General features: G+C 40.9%; 1 protein-coding gene across 2 annotated transcripts; it reads right to left on the reverse strand.

Annotated features, from left to right (window-relative positions):
* Positions 1-2,514: 2,514 nt before the first annotated feature.
* LOC113589566 (protein GPR108) lies at positions 2,515-10,711 on the reverse strand. Of its 2 annotated transcripts, none has more exons than XM_027029286.2 (18): positions 10,504-10,711; positions 9,714-9,836; positions 9,329-9,379; positions 8,383-8,468; positions 8,166-8,233; positions 7,865-7,998; positions 7,701-7,766; positions 7,324-7,425; positions 7,009-7,142; positions 5,068-5,143; positions 4,492-4,565; positions 4,210-4,327; positions 3,869-3,999; positions 3,586-3,629; positions 3,441-3,490; positions 3,082-3,165; positions 2,795-2,916; positions 2,515-2,665 (listed from the first exon to the last, which is right to left on the reverse strand). In XM_027029286.2, exons 1-18 carry the CDS (start codon positions 10,594-10,596, stop codon positions 2,578-2,580), a joined length of 1,644 nt encoding a protein of 547 aa, XP_026885087.2. In that variant the 5' UTR covers positions 10,597-10,711; the 3' UTR covers positions 2,515-2,577. The 2 variants fall into 2 exon arrangements, with proteins under 2 accessions (XP_026885087.2, XP_026885086.2); XM_027029285.2 differs by having other exon boundaries at positions 7,865-8,001.
* Between the last annotated feature and the right edge of the window lie 4,837 nt (positions 10,712-15,548).

The raw sequence follows: 15,548 nt of genomic DNA on the forward strand, positions 1-15,548 counted from the left end.
GTTAAAGAACCCCGCGCGCCTGTGCACGAGGCCTTGTTAAAGGGAATATAATGCTGATTTTTGTTTTGTTTTATATATTTTTCTTTCATGTCCAGTTACGTTTGTGTGGCTTTATGTTCCGAAAATAGCCAGAATTTATTTCTACATGACCATTTCCAGCCTCATGCACACGCTGGTTTTGTTACTGCACCTTTAAGACAAATATTAGCTATGAGCTGTTCCGACTGGCTGCCCTGTATTGCAGCTCATTCAAAAAGATCTGAAACATGCCGGAGAACTGCAATGTAAGTGGGTGGGCGCTAAATTGCTGTAAACCGAACAGGTGGAGATATGTAAATAAGTTTGTTTGCGTCTTAGATCCCATATATGGACTGGAGGAATTAACGTTGTGCTTTGGAACTTTAACCATATTTACATTCATATACTTTATTTCAATAAAGCGAGAGAAATTCAGTTTTCAGTCAGAACGCAAACACTGCTGACTTTACTGCAAGAAACAAGCCAACAAATAATCCAAACTCACTACTACTGCAATAAACACCAAGACAGCTTTTATTTTTACTTTTTATTTTAAAAGGTCATCTTTATATTGGGGGAAATAGCATTATAGTATGAAAAGCAAAGGAGCATCTCTTCCAAACATGCAGAGGGTCCTAAAGCTCTGGTGCTGAAGTCAGCCATCTCCACTGACGGTTAAATGTTTACAGTGGTGAACATGGTAGTGGTCCAGTGTGTCCATTTGACAAGAAAAGGTTGCCACAGAAACAGTTCCAAATGACATATTTTGGACAGGTGAGTGGAGGGAGGGTTTATAAACAGTGCATAGTAACGTTCCCACAGGTTAATGGAAGAGGGCGACACACAAACGCATACACGCTAATGCAAAGATAGCTGATGAAAACAAACCTAACAAATACTCAAGGTAAATGATGTGTTTGCCCAACGACACAGACGCTGACTGCATGGGTACATTCATACAACAGTGCACAGAAGTGTAACAAAGCGACTTTCTTTCATTTCATCACTAACTGACTGACCTTTTTCCTCTTACAGCACTGTAGGAGTAAATCACACAGCTGTACAACTGCCCTTCACATGGTACAGTGTGCAGGATCAGCAAGCAATACACACAGCTTGCAGCTCTCAAGCACTGCCTCCACTTGCCGCGCCCAATCCAGAGATCAGGAAGAAGACTAAACACTTCATAGGAGCTGCAGTGTGGAGTTTCAGTTTATATTCCTGACATTGTATTGCTCAAGTGTGCCAATAGGGTGCCATTATTGTGCATAATTGTGTAGCTACTCCAGCCTAGATTCACAGAAAAGAGCATCATCTGAACTGGAAGCACAACATCAGTCCACCCTGTAGGGAGTGCATTTAGGTAGGAATAGATAATCACTGCACTTCTTAGTTTCAATGTGAAACAGCAGCCAATCCCACTGCTCTCTGCTGTTCTCCTGCAAAGCAGTAGCAAATTAGACTGCTCAGTGCCCAGTTCCACTGCTAAACAGCAAACCTAACCTCACCATAGAACCCATGAAAGGTTGTGACTTTTCAGTCTGACATGAATTCCTGTTGCTATGCAGTAAGAGGACACATGCTAACACACCTTCCATAGCACCCTTAGGAAATAAGGTATGATTACAAAATGTCTGCGTACTGCCTCTGTGGCTCACGCCACCCTACAACACCTGAGCTGCTGCAACACTGAACGAAGATGCGTCTAAAAGTTCAAGACTCAAGTCACCTTGGGCGACACAGTACAGGACAAACATTAGTCTGGAGCCATAAATAATTCAAACAAACACACTCAGCCCGATGGTGTCAGGAACACAGAAATGGGCTACTGCTGGGGGTGGCACCAGGCCTGTGGCTGAGGTAAAGATTTTAGACAAGAATCACACACACACACACACACACACACTTCAAAATAAAAGCCCAAATGGACTCCTGCTCATCAAACAGACTAATAAACAGAGTGGAGAAATAAACTTAGACCAACATCCACCTGACATACCATAGAATCTATTAAATAATAAAGCCTGATGGAAGAAAATGGACTGAATTAAAAACAAAATTAAGGAATGCATTTTTAAAAACAAACTGAAGGAATGCATTTTTTCCCTGTAGATGATTGTACATCTTTGGACTTCCACAGCCCTAGCATTTGGATAGAATGAGAGGAATAAAAAAAAAAGACTGTGTGGAATAGAGAGGCACTCACTGTAAAATGTACAAAGGGGTTTGTGGGACAGGTGGAAAAACCAAGGGCACAAAAATAGTAGGAAACGAAGGTGCTATTCAGTCCTGCTTGGCATCTTCTCTCTTTCTCGCTCTGACACACACACACACACACACACACACACACACACACACACACACACACACACACACACACACACACACACACACACACACACACACACACACACACACACACACACACAGCTAAGCAATAGCTCCAAAGCTTCTGCTCTGCTTCTTCTCCCCTTTCTACACCTCTTGCATAGCAACCATAGGTAGAATGGTCGAGGGGAGAGTTTAACAGTCCAAGATCCTTCCCCTGTCACATCATAATCACAAGGCTGGCTCTCTCTGTCTCTCTCGTCCATTAGATGTTTTCTTCACCTTAGAGATGCCCTCTAATGCTCCAGATTCTGTCACACTGGGGAGAGAGAGAAGACATCATGCATCATAACATGCGAACACACATACACCAAATTGAGTGCTCATAACTTTTTATAAAAATTGCAACTTGTTAGGCAAACTGCAACAATAATTTTGTCTGTCTTACACTTCATCCATCTCCACGTCCTCCTCGTCCTGTGGGAGCTGCAGATAAGGGTTGTTGGAGGCCGGGCGGAACTTGAAGCCCGTCAACACAAAGAACACCAGAGTGGACACCTCTATTAGAAACTATAGATTGAGAGAGAGATTGAGAGATTGAGAGAGAGAGATTGAGAGAGAGGGCGAGAGAGCGAGATAGACAGATAGATAGATATCAATATAAATGCCAAAAACAAAGTATAAGGATATGGCTGTGACATCATGACCTCATCAAAAGTGGCCAGAACAACCCACCTCTTGGCACCACTGCCACTGGAAGGGTACGGTCATCTTTAACAGGATAGCGATGATCCTCGTGAAGTAGATGTAGCACACAATCTACACACACACACACACACACACAGACGCGCAGCGCGCGCGCACACACACACACGTCACCAGTTAGTACACTTGCATTGACCCATAATAAGCTTTTAATATACTTAATGTGTATGGAATGTATTTAGACATAGGAAGGACGTTATACACTAGTGTTACATTAGTGCATCAGTATCATATGAGTGGTGAAGGGTGTTTCTGTTAACTAAGTGAGTCTTGTGGTGTTTGGCCAGTGTATATTATTTTGTGTGTCAGGTGCTTAACAACACACTCACCATCACATAGTAATGTCTGAACAACTTCAGCTTGGCCAGATTCATTGCAGCTGCAAAACACAGCAAATATTAGACGCAAACACACACACACAGGCAGGCGCGCGCGCACACACACACTCACACAGGCAGACACAGGCACACAAACCTTTGCCATCTGTGTTAGAAGCCTCCTGAAGGTGTCGAATAGACCTGTAAAATAAAAAATCTAATAATGAATAATGGTTACACACACATACACGCACACACACACACACACACACACACACACACACACACACACACGCGCACACACACGCGCGCACACACACGCGCGCACACACACGCGCGCACACACACGCGCGCACACACACGCGCGCACACACACGCGCGCACACACGCGCGCGCACACACACGCGCACACACACACACACACACACACACACACCTACCAGACGACGGGGAAGAGGATGGCCCCGCAGCAGAGGAGATCAACAAGGAAGAGGACTTCCCTCCACAGTGTATACTCGCTTGCCCCCTCCTCTGTCTCCTCAATGATTATGTAGGCCACGTTAGCCAGCACCTACACACACAGGATGCACCAATAATGAACTTCCCAAGTTGATACGATAACCGAAATTTAGCACCTTGTTTTGCCAATGTAAATAGTAATAAACAATAATTTTAAAGGAAGTTCAAATTATAATCTATATATGAAACATAGTGGGTATATGACATGTTAAAGCCAAAAAATAGATCAACCTAATCTGACGACAAACACACACACACACACCTGCAAAGGGATGACAATCATGAAGATTTTCTTCTCCTTGTCAGACAAGATGTATTTAACGAAGGCAAAGCCTGTCCCAATAAGAGCCAGTGTTATGAAGAGTAGCGCCCCCTTCAGTCTGCACAGAGAGATAAACAACATGAAAAAAGACGAGATTGAGGGCCAATCAACAACTTCTCCAGCCTGAGGTTTTACTCAGATCAGCAGCTGACTTAGAAAAGAGTGTAAGATCTCTCTCACACACACGCACACACAAACGGATACAGACACGAAAACACTCACAGGTGGGTAATGTAGTACATGACTGCCCAGCCTTCTATTGGATGTCCCTCTGTGTTGATAAAGTGATAGTTAATCTGGAGAGAGAGGGGGTGGGGGGAAGGGGGTAGAGGGACAGTGAGAATTATCAAGGCAGCTCAAACTTGTTCAGTTATTAGTATGATTAATATGAGGAAATTCTTAATTTAAGACATACAGCATAAGTCAGAAACATGCATAACATATGCTGCGATTTACACTGGTATGTGACCCAAAGTGACCCTAGTTTAACCAACAGAGGTGCAGATAGAGGGCTGTGGTCCACACTCACACATACCACCTCACAAACAGCAACATCTCTTAATACAACAATGAACAGTTCATTTTTATTAAAAACCTATTAATAATCTTTTTAATTGTAAACATTACAATTAAACAAAACATTACAAAAACATTAAACGCTGACCGTATGAACCGCTGTAGGCCGAGTGTGTTTACACAGTCTGAATAGGAGGGAAAGGAAAGCCAACACGCCCGCCCGCACACACACACACAGAATAAACTGAGGATGCCTGTGTAACAGGATTTGGCTGTACTCACACTGTGGAAAACCAGTGACAGTGCTTTAGTGTAGGCCAAAGCTGCCATCAGCCAGTGGATCTTAAAAACGCTGTACCTGTAAACACACAAACAAACATCAACCTGTGGATCTTAAACATGCTGTATCTGTAAAACAAAAAAAACAACAAAAAAAAACCCCCCATGCACAAACCAAGCACATGCACATATGTGCACGCACACGTAAACGCAGTTCAGATACATGTGTATAGCTTCAGGACTGTATAAGGGTGTATATGCACATCAGTGTGTGCATGTTTGTCTTCTTGAACCTGTAACATGAGGGCGCATGCCCAGATGACTGAGTGAGTGTGCGTGTGGACCTGTGTTTGAGCAGGGTGCATATACAGAAGACTGTGTGTGTGTGTGTGTGTGTGTGTGTGTGTGTGTGTGTGTGTGTGTGTGTGTACACTGTGTGTGCAATTATTAGGCAAGAGAGTAATTTGACCATATTATAATTTTATGCATATTTTCCAACTCCAGGCTGCATAAACTTGAATGCCTATTGGATTTAAGCATATCAGGTGATGTGTATTTGTGTAATGAAGGAGAGTGTGGCCTAAAGAGATCAAACACCCTATATCAAGGTGTGCATAATTATTAGGCAGCTTCTTTTCCTCAGGCAAAATGGGCCAAAAGAGATTTAACTGACTGAAAAGTCAAAAATTGTAAAAAGTCTTTCAGAGGGATGCAGCACTCTTAAAATTGATAAGATACTGGGGCGTAATCACAGAACCATCAAACGTTTTGTTGCAACTAGTCAACAGGGTCACAAGTAATGTGGTGAGAAAAAAAAAGATAAATTATCTGCCAAAGATTTCAGTACTGGAGTGTTCAGTACTCAGAGACAAGGCCAAGGTACAGAAGGCTGAAACCCGACCACCACTGAACAAGACACATAAGGCGAAACATGAAGACTGGGCCAAGAAATATCTGAAGATTTTTCAAATGTTTTATGGACTGATGATACGAGTGTGACTCTTGACGGACCAGACGGATGGGCCCATGGCTGAATCAGTACTGGGCATAGAGCTCCACTTCGACTCAGACTCCTGCAAGGTGGAGGTGGGGTACTGCTATGGGCTGGTATTATTAAAGATGAGCTAGTTGGACCTTTTCAGGTGGAAGATGGACTCAAAATCAACTCCCAAACCTACTGCTAATTTTTAGAAGACACTTTCCTCAAGCAGTGGTACAGGAAAAGTCTGCATCTTTCAAGAAGACCATGATTTCTAGGCAGAACAATGCTCTATCGCATGCACTGAAGTACTCCACTAAAGACCTTAAAGATGAAAGAATAAAACATGGCCCCCTTCCTCACCTGACCTAAACCCTATAGAGAACTTGTGGGCCCTTCTTATACAGGAGATTTGCAGTAAAGGAAAACAGCACAGCTGGGATGTCTGGGACGCTGTGGTTGCTGCTTACAAAAAGTTGATCGTCAACATATAAAGAAAACTATGTTTGAAAGGTTTAAAGGTTATTGAAAAGAAGGGTGGCTATATTGGTCACTGATTTTTTTAAATGTCAGAAATGTTTATTTGTAAATTTTGAGTTTTTTGTTTGTTATTCTCACTTTAACAGATGAAAAACAAGTGACAAGGGAAAATTTCAGTTTTTCATTTAGTTGTATAATAATTCTGCACACATATTCTCCTAAGAAAGCCAAAACCTCACTTTTACTTTTTAAAATACTCAGGTTTGAGGTTTATTAACATTTTGGATTGACCGAGAGTACTGTAGTTGTTCAATAATAAAATGAATCCTCAAAAATGCAACTTTCCTAATAATTGTGCCCACAGTGTACCTGTCTTTCTAGCAGGGTGCATGTCCAGATGACTCTGTCTGTCTGTGTGTGTGTGTGTGTGTGTGTGTGTGTGTGTGTGTGTGTGTGTGTGTGTGTGGTGTGGGGTGGGGGGGTACCTGTCTTTCAGTAGCGCGCATGTCCAGATGATGGCTGCAGAGAGGAACATGGCAGCCATGCAGATGTACAGTCGTGGTAGTGGAATCTCCGCTGCTGAGAGGAAGCCTGCTGGATTCTTCTCCTCAATCTCCACCTACGCATGCACAAACACATTTTTTTAATGTCAAAATTTCAGTAAGTGGCTTTAGAGATCTAGAAGCTACTAGATCTGATTGAGTGCAAGATGACTGTATACACTGTTTAAAGACTTTAACGATTGTGCCTTCGAGCTGGTCCAGGATGGGTGGTCAGATGGGGCATGGTCGAATACTTACACTGATAGAGTAGGGACTGAGGATACCCGGCCTCATGTTGTAGCAGTTATGGAAGGCCAGACTGTACAGGCCTTGGGAAAGGTCGCCCATGGTGATGTGAAACTGAGACAGAGATAGGAAGAGATAGGTTTTGACCTGTATAATTACACTTTCAATCACAATTTGTTTTTTTTAATTATGATTTTAACAGAGCTGCCATTTCGCAGGCTACCAATCACTTTGTCTAAACCTTTCATCTAATCAAAATGCAGCTACAAGTCCTTTACAGGTTGTGCACTTGCGAAATGAACATAGAACAAGACACATTAAAGCAGTAAATGTAACAGCAAATTCATGGTGACTCAGAGTTATTCTAGTGGCTCTCTCTCTCTACTCACTGTGAAGTTGTAGGAGTAATCTTCTTTCTTATTCAGGGCCAGTGTCATTCCATTCAAGCTGTTCACCTGATCAGGATCCAAGATGTAAACTTACGAGTGGCTTTGAAAAGTAAGTGGTGAACAACAGTTTCAGCATACAAACACGCATGCGCCCACACACTCACCTGACTGGCGACTGGCATTTTGCTCTTCTCATCCACCTCCTCTGGTTTCTTGTTAACTTTGTCTCCCCCAACAGACTTACTGGGACTCTGATCTGAACCAGGCTTTGGGTCAGTATCTTCCCGTCTCTTCCGCACTTCTAATAAGAATGATTTCCGGTGTGGATTTACTACATACTTAACAATGTAGATTTGAAAGCCTCAGAAAAGGGAAATTTGGGGGAATTTGGATCTGCTGTCAAAGTGTACTGGGTGTACATGGAGTTAAAGAGGGAATCTGGCTCTGTTGTGAACATGTACTCACGCTTCTCCTCTTTCTTTAAGTCAGATTTTAAGATGGCGTCCAGTTTGCCGAAGGACGTTACATGGACACTGAGCACATGCATAGACAGACACACCAGATATACACACACACACACACACACAGTTAGAAAATTGTGCCAGTTCAGTTTTCGGGATTATGCAAAATATCCAACACCTGATCTAAAGCACACACACACCCACCCACATTCCACTCCTACCTGAGATTGCGTGTGTCGATGATGAAGAGAATAAGGTTATCGTCACTCTTGGTTTTGGAGAGAGTGCACCGATCCATGTTCTCAGCCTGTGGGACAGGTCAACGACACCCTGATGGTGACCATTGAGAGACTACTCATTAGACCCAACAGCTTGCAAACATCTATGGTTTGGACACCACTACTTAACCCAGCAAAGACTCCATCTGTTGTGAAGGTCACCTCCACTACACACTCCCTAACAACCTGAAAACATCTGTAACAGGGTGACTACAGTCAGGATCTTTGTAGGATGGGCCAAGCCACAAAAACAAATAAAACTTGGAACACCAGGTGAAGTCGCTTATTCGCAAAACTAGGCGTGGGCTGTTACAAAAATGTATTAATCACGATAATTATGTTGTCTTTCATCATGGGTTACCATATTATCATAATGTGGAAAAAACAGCCTACCAACCAACAAAACCCAGTATGCTTAACCGATGAATCTTGACCAACTCAGACTCCATCATGGTGACCTCAGTGCACCCAGAAAAAACATGGTTTTCACATGTAACTGGAGACAGCATCTTATTAGTATCACAGTCCAGTGATCCATCAAAAACAACACTCTCAGTGAAACACGTCTTTAAAAAGAGCTCTCCTATTACTTGTGTGTTTTCTTCCTGATCAGGTTCTAGCTGATGGGTGTCCTTACACTCTGAACTAGTGTACTAGTATAGATATCATTTTCATGGAGGCAACAGAGAGGACGTGAGCATCTGAAAGTGCTGCAATGGTAACTGGACTCAGCCACATATGGGACTATAAATCAAATGGCAAATGGTGCTGTAACTGAAACTGACTGTATTATTAAGGAACTTTCATCTTAAAGGGATGAAGTACATTGCCATTGTTTACATGGTGGTGGTGTGAAGTAATTGATGTTACAACCACAAGCTCAACTTACTGGGTAGGAGAACACACCATTCACACGTGCCCTGGACAGGCTGAAGCCCACCTGCATAGAGCAAAATTACATTACACTGCATGCACACATACATGTTTAAAGCACAGGTCAAAGTTTAAACATATACACACACAAACTTTGGTATTATAAACTTTATATATGTCAACATATCTGCATTGACCACCCTTACACACAAACAGTAATTATCACATTATGGCAAAATATCAATATTCCATACATATGTACACACCCACACACCCTTTTCCTCAAACACAAATGATGCCAGTTAATACATATGTCTGTTTCAAGTGCTGTCACAGTCTCTCGTCCTCTCTCTCTCACACACACACACACACACACACACACACACACAAATAGATCTCACAGCATAGTTTGCATAATCACTCTTCTTCTCTTGTGGAAGATAAAGGGATTTGAGTCTGACTTCCAGAGTTCCATTTGCAAAGTAACCAAATGTGTTGAGGTGGACCACAAACCGTGTTTCATTCTGGAAGAGAAAAGTACAGAGGGAGAAAATAGAAGAATGTTCATGTTGATTACATGCAATGCTGAGGGAAATTTATTCAGTGGTTCTCTGACACGACAACTATGACGAAGTGACGCTACAGCCCTGACGTGTGAGACTTCTGTCCCCATGTCCGTACGATAAAAAGTTTACCGGAATTTTTGGCTACACAAAGTCACGCCACAAGTTTCGACTTCATCTCCATACCAAGAACAAACTGATACATGTTAAAAGTGCTGTTCAGGCTAGTCAAGTGGACGTTAAGCAAAAACAACGCAATAGGAGAGGCACGCCATCTTCCAAGTCAGTCCGTAGATGTCTCGACCGGACTTGCAGTAGACATTCAGTGTGATGTAGGTTAGCTGTCCGACTGTCACCAACCAACAAGGCTAGCTAGCTTAGCTATCTAAAGTTTCAATGAAGAGTATTTAAGACATTTATGCGGAAATGCGCTCATCTAAACATTTGTTTTCACCAATATTTCGTCTACATTACATGCAAGTCATAAGTTTTAACGCATATTGCTCGCTGGCAATGCTTTTGCGAGCAATAAGCTACGCAACTGGCTAACTTGTAAGTGATGTCGCACACCTCGTATTTAAAACTGCAGCGGTAGTTGGTTAGCTTAGCTTAGCTAACAACAACTTACCTTCAGAACTAGACCGTGTATTCTAGCGTTGCTTAGCGACACAAGGACCGCAAAAACGAGCAATGTCAAGTTAAAGACACGGTGTAGAATCATTGTCGAGGCGATAAGTCAATAAACAACTGGATCTGAATTAGTTGTTGAATCGTATATGAATATATTTTACTTCATCAGCTAACTAGCTAGCTGTCTTAACTTGCTACTTTAAACTAAGCACTTACTTCCTGGATGCTTGACATGTTACACGTCATCACAGTAAGTAAACTGACATACTGCCCCTAGTGTCGGGAGAGTATATTGAAATTAAAAGAATGCTGAAAAGTTATTTCTGTAACATGAGTGAATCTTAAGCTTCAGTGTCACTTTTTTGGTAAACGTAATGAACATGGAGTTTAGAGTCTCAGATCTTTATTTTTAGAAAACAACGACCCTAGAGACTCTAGTGATCACCTTTTGCTTAATGTTGATTTCCAGGATAAAAGTTCAAAGTTTATTTGTCACATTCATAGTCATACATGGTATGATGGAGGCTGGCAGTGAAGAGGTGATGAAGTCTCTGACCATCTTTTCAAAGCACTTCATCACAACCAATGTGAGGGCAACAGGGTATGCTTCTGTCGATGCAACAGCCTTTTAGCAGCTTTACATTGGCCATCATCCATCCATCCATCCATCCATCCATCCATCCATCCATCCATCATTATGTAGTAAAGAATCTTTGTGTGGATAATTTCTAGTAAAATCTGTGACACCTGTAATACATCTGTTGAAGTACTGTGCATATAAACAATTCTGCAGCAGATATCTAACATTATTCATAATACATCAATACTTATGAGCAGCATCTCCAAAAGAATATCAATAAAGAGATAACGTCCTCATTAATAATAGGGTATTTCCCTGCCAACTCACTTAGGCCCCCTGGTTCAGGTAATGGATTTGTTTGAAACAAAATTATGTGAAAACTTCTATTATATTCACAAGAACTTGTAAAACCCTATAGCTCTACTCCAAATACTTTTTGGCTATGAAGTTTTGAGGTTTGGCTCTCTGAACTAAATGTAATAACTTTTGCAATTCTTTGTGTATTCTAAGCCTCACCAATTTCTGTGTAGTATTAATTTAGTTCAATCACATATAGTTCAATCTCGTGAAATTCTGCCCTACCCTGGAATTGTGCCCATCCTATGGAATTAAGATAAAATAAGGTAATCCTTTATGAATCCCACAGTGGGGAAATTTGCAGTGTTACAGCAGCAAAGGGGATAGTACAATAGTGTCAGTGGCATTGAGTATATACAAGAATTTTTCATTTAAATAATACTTAAAAATAAAATAGGGTAAAATAAAATAATTGATATAATATATATACTATTGTATAGTAGATACACTATTGCACAGTTTGGTGTATACACACCTTTAATTGCAAACATAAAGGCAATGATTCCACAAAAAAAAATCAACAATTGCATGTTGGCAGCTGTATTATCAGTTTTAGTGTTCTTGGTATGTGTGGTCTTAGTGAGAGCACTCTTGGTTTAAAAGTCTAACAGCAGCAGGAATGCAGGACGTGCAGTATCTCTACTTCATATACCATGGGTGGATCAGCCTGTCACTAAAGGACCTGTACAATCAACTCTGAGTGTCCTGCATGTGGTTGAACATGTTCTCCAACATGGATGACAGCTTAACCATCATTCTCCTACCTCACACTCTCTCCACTGGATCAAGGGTGCATCCCAGGACAGAGCTGGCCTTCTTGAACAGCTTGCTGTGTCTCTTCGTGTCAGCAGGCGAGATGCTACTGCCCTAGCAGACCACAGCATGAAACAGGCTGATGTTTTCCCCTCCTCTGGAGTTCTGCTCCTCCTTAGTTCCTCCTTCACTTGCTCCTCTGTCAGTGTATCCATCAATGTGCAGCTTGTACTTTTGCAGCTCTGAATCAACATTGGAAAATTGATTGTATGCTGCTCGCATCCTGCACTGCCATCATCAAAATCTTCCACCCTCAGCATGTACCTCTGACGCCATGTTATCTGATAGATGTTCTCCAGACCTTTGAAAACACGTTTCAACATTCATATCACAAAATCAACAGTAAATGACATTTTTGGTGATTTGGGACCAAACCATAGAACTGCTATTGTATCAAAACAACCATATAGACATATGTCCATATATAAATTGAAGAAGTCTGTTCTTTTAGCTGTAATCAAAACCGCTCATTACAGTTATTCCTGTATCTTGAAGAAAGTTTTGGATTTCATTTTCCCAGCTCTTTCAGTATTTGTAGCCCTTGTGTGGAATATTTTACATCATAGTCCCAAAAATGCCTTTCACACCTAGCCAGTATTCTCCATTCATGTCTCCAAATCCATTTTTATTTGCATCTCATGACCATGAGAGAGAGAGAGAGAGAGAGAGAGAGAGAGAGAGAGAGAGAGAGAGAGCGAGAGCGCCAGAGCCACAATCTAAAATTAATTTTCTTTTTTGTGTAAGTAACATACCAGATTTCCATTTTGTAATTGTCATGGTTGGCCCCTCCTAGCATCCTCTTTAGTTAAACCTTCTCTGTTCCTGTTCCGGTTCTTGTTTTGATTTTCACTGATTTCATTAGTTATCACCTGTTCCTTGTAAGCCCTCATCAGTCTGTGTATTTAAACCCTGTGTTTTTCCCTGTTAGTTTGCTGGTCTTTGTGATTTCATGCCATGTTTGTGCGGCCTGTTATTGTTATCAATGCCCTTGTGTTCTCTGTAGTTGGATGTACTAATCCCTGTCATATTTGTTCTGCCGGTGTTTCTTAGCCTATTTGTGTAATTTATGTTCATTATTGTATCCTGTTTCCATATTCTGTTATTGTGTGCTTTTTGTCTCTTTTGTTTACTGTGTATTCCCATACTCTCCATGTTGGTTCATTGAACCTGGACAGTATTAATGACTCTGAATATGGATTTGCCCATAATAAATCCCACTTTTCTCAGCGTATGTGTCTGCCTAGTGATTGCTCCACATTACAGTAAGTTAAATGTAATATCTAAAATATAATATGCTGTAAAATCATTTGGAACAATAAGCCACCAAAAACATAGGAAATTTTCTTCAAATTCAAAGACAAGCAATTAAAGACACCCACCTATGCCTAAGAACACCTTTATTTTGGGAAACTCAATAAATCCCCACCCAAAGTCTGTTATTATAAGACACCCAAGATTCAAAGAATCCAAGAAATCTCAACTACCTGGCTGAATCTAGCTAGAGAAAGAAGAACAGTGCTTCCCTGTAATTGTTGCTTTTTAAGTCATAATGGCATATTTTTAAATAACAATTTCCACTATTCACAGTTAATTGAATATGAAAAGGGCAATGGGGATAAAATGAACCCAAGGATTCATGCTATTATTACATGTATGACAATGAGGGTATTCATACATTTCAGTTTCAAAGACACTTTCAGTCCTGGATATGAAATTAATCTCGCAGCCTTTCTGAAGAAATTGTATCCCCTGCCCAAAACAAGAATTCTTTGGAATTGACTACAACCCTTTGCTACTGTAAGTCCTTTGCTACAGAAAAGCAGGTCTATCAGATATATAAGAAATACCCATTTAGCATAACTAGCCAATTGCTTTCTTTGCTCGCATGGAGGTGCAGCTGATGGAACTGTGATATCCAGTGGAAATAAAATGATTGAGCACTGATATCCAGTGGGAATAAGCTTCACCCGATACTTGTTGGCGAGAAGGCAATGAAAATAAATTTGCTGCTCCTGGGCTGGCTTCTTTTCTCTGCTCTGTTACCTGGTCACTGCAGGTTTAGCTTGCTTGCTTTGTCTATCCGTCCATCCATATGTATATGCTGTGAATTGTGGCATTTCATTTGTCCTGCTGTGGGTGTATATTTATTCAGTGTAACTCTGTCATTATCCATTTCCTCCAGCTTCTAGCATCTAAAGTAAATCCCTGACTGGCCAATGAAGTGATCCTAATGGTTTTGTTTAAACAGATTAAAAAGCATAGACTAGAGAGGATCACACACACACAAAAACACACACACACACACACACACACACACACACACACACACACACACACACACACACACACACACACACACCGAGTTAAAAACCTGTGCCAATTTAGGTTTCTAGAGCAGATAAAATAACACCTGATCTGAACCACACATACACTCCTCCTACTCACCTTTGAATGTGATACTAACACTTTTGTGTTAAACTGCCTTGATGTGTGAGACCTCCTGTCTCCGTCTTTTTACGATAAAACGTTTCACTGACATCTGGGGCTACATAAAATTTCAACTTTATCCTAACCATATTCCCAGTACTGTACTGGTCAAAATAATGCAATGTCTGTTCATTATGTATTGGTCCTGTCCTGTATTTATTTATTGTATGGTATTATTGCACTGTATTGTATTGTTTACACTCGTGTAGTGTGTTGTCTGTTGCACTTGTTTTGTGTTGCACAATGGTCCTGGAGGAACACTGTTTAATTTTGCTGTGTACTTGTATAGGCTAAGTCAATCTGTAGCTCTAAAGAACTGACTAAAGGCTAGAAGTAGATATTTAGTCAGTCTGATTGAAGCGCAATTGTCCCATTTCCACAAATGATTCATGTGTATTACATTTAAGTCATGGGTTTTAAAGTATTTTAAAATACTTGCTGGTGAAATTTATATATGTAACTTTTATTAACTAGCTGTTTTTAACTTCTTACTTTAAACTAGGCACTTACTTTCTGGATTTTACACATTTTCATAGCAAGTAAATGTTATATTGCCCCTAGTGTCAGGATGGTATATCAATATTTAAAGTATGTTAAAAGGTTCTTCATTATACAACATGCAAATTGTAAGCTTCACTGTCAATTTTTAGTAACTGGAATGAACCTAGACTAGGGTGTTTTCCCATATAGTTTTCTTTATTTATTGAACCAATCTCAGTTCTGTTAATATGGCCACTTTTCATGCTGTTCTTGTCATGTGTTTGCTACATTTTCATAAATGATGATGGGCGAATGTGTGAAGGACA

This window comes from Electrophorus electricus, chromosome 16 (genome assembly GCF_013358815.1).
Source record: "Electrophorus electricus isolate fEleEle1 chromosome 16, fEleEle1.pri, whole genome shotgun sequence".
In the NCBI taxonomy this organism is placed as follows: Eukaryota; Metazoa; Chordata; class Actinopteri; order Gymnotiformes; family Gymnotidae; genus Electrophorus; species Electrophorus electricus.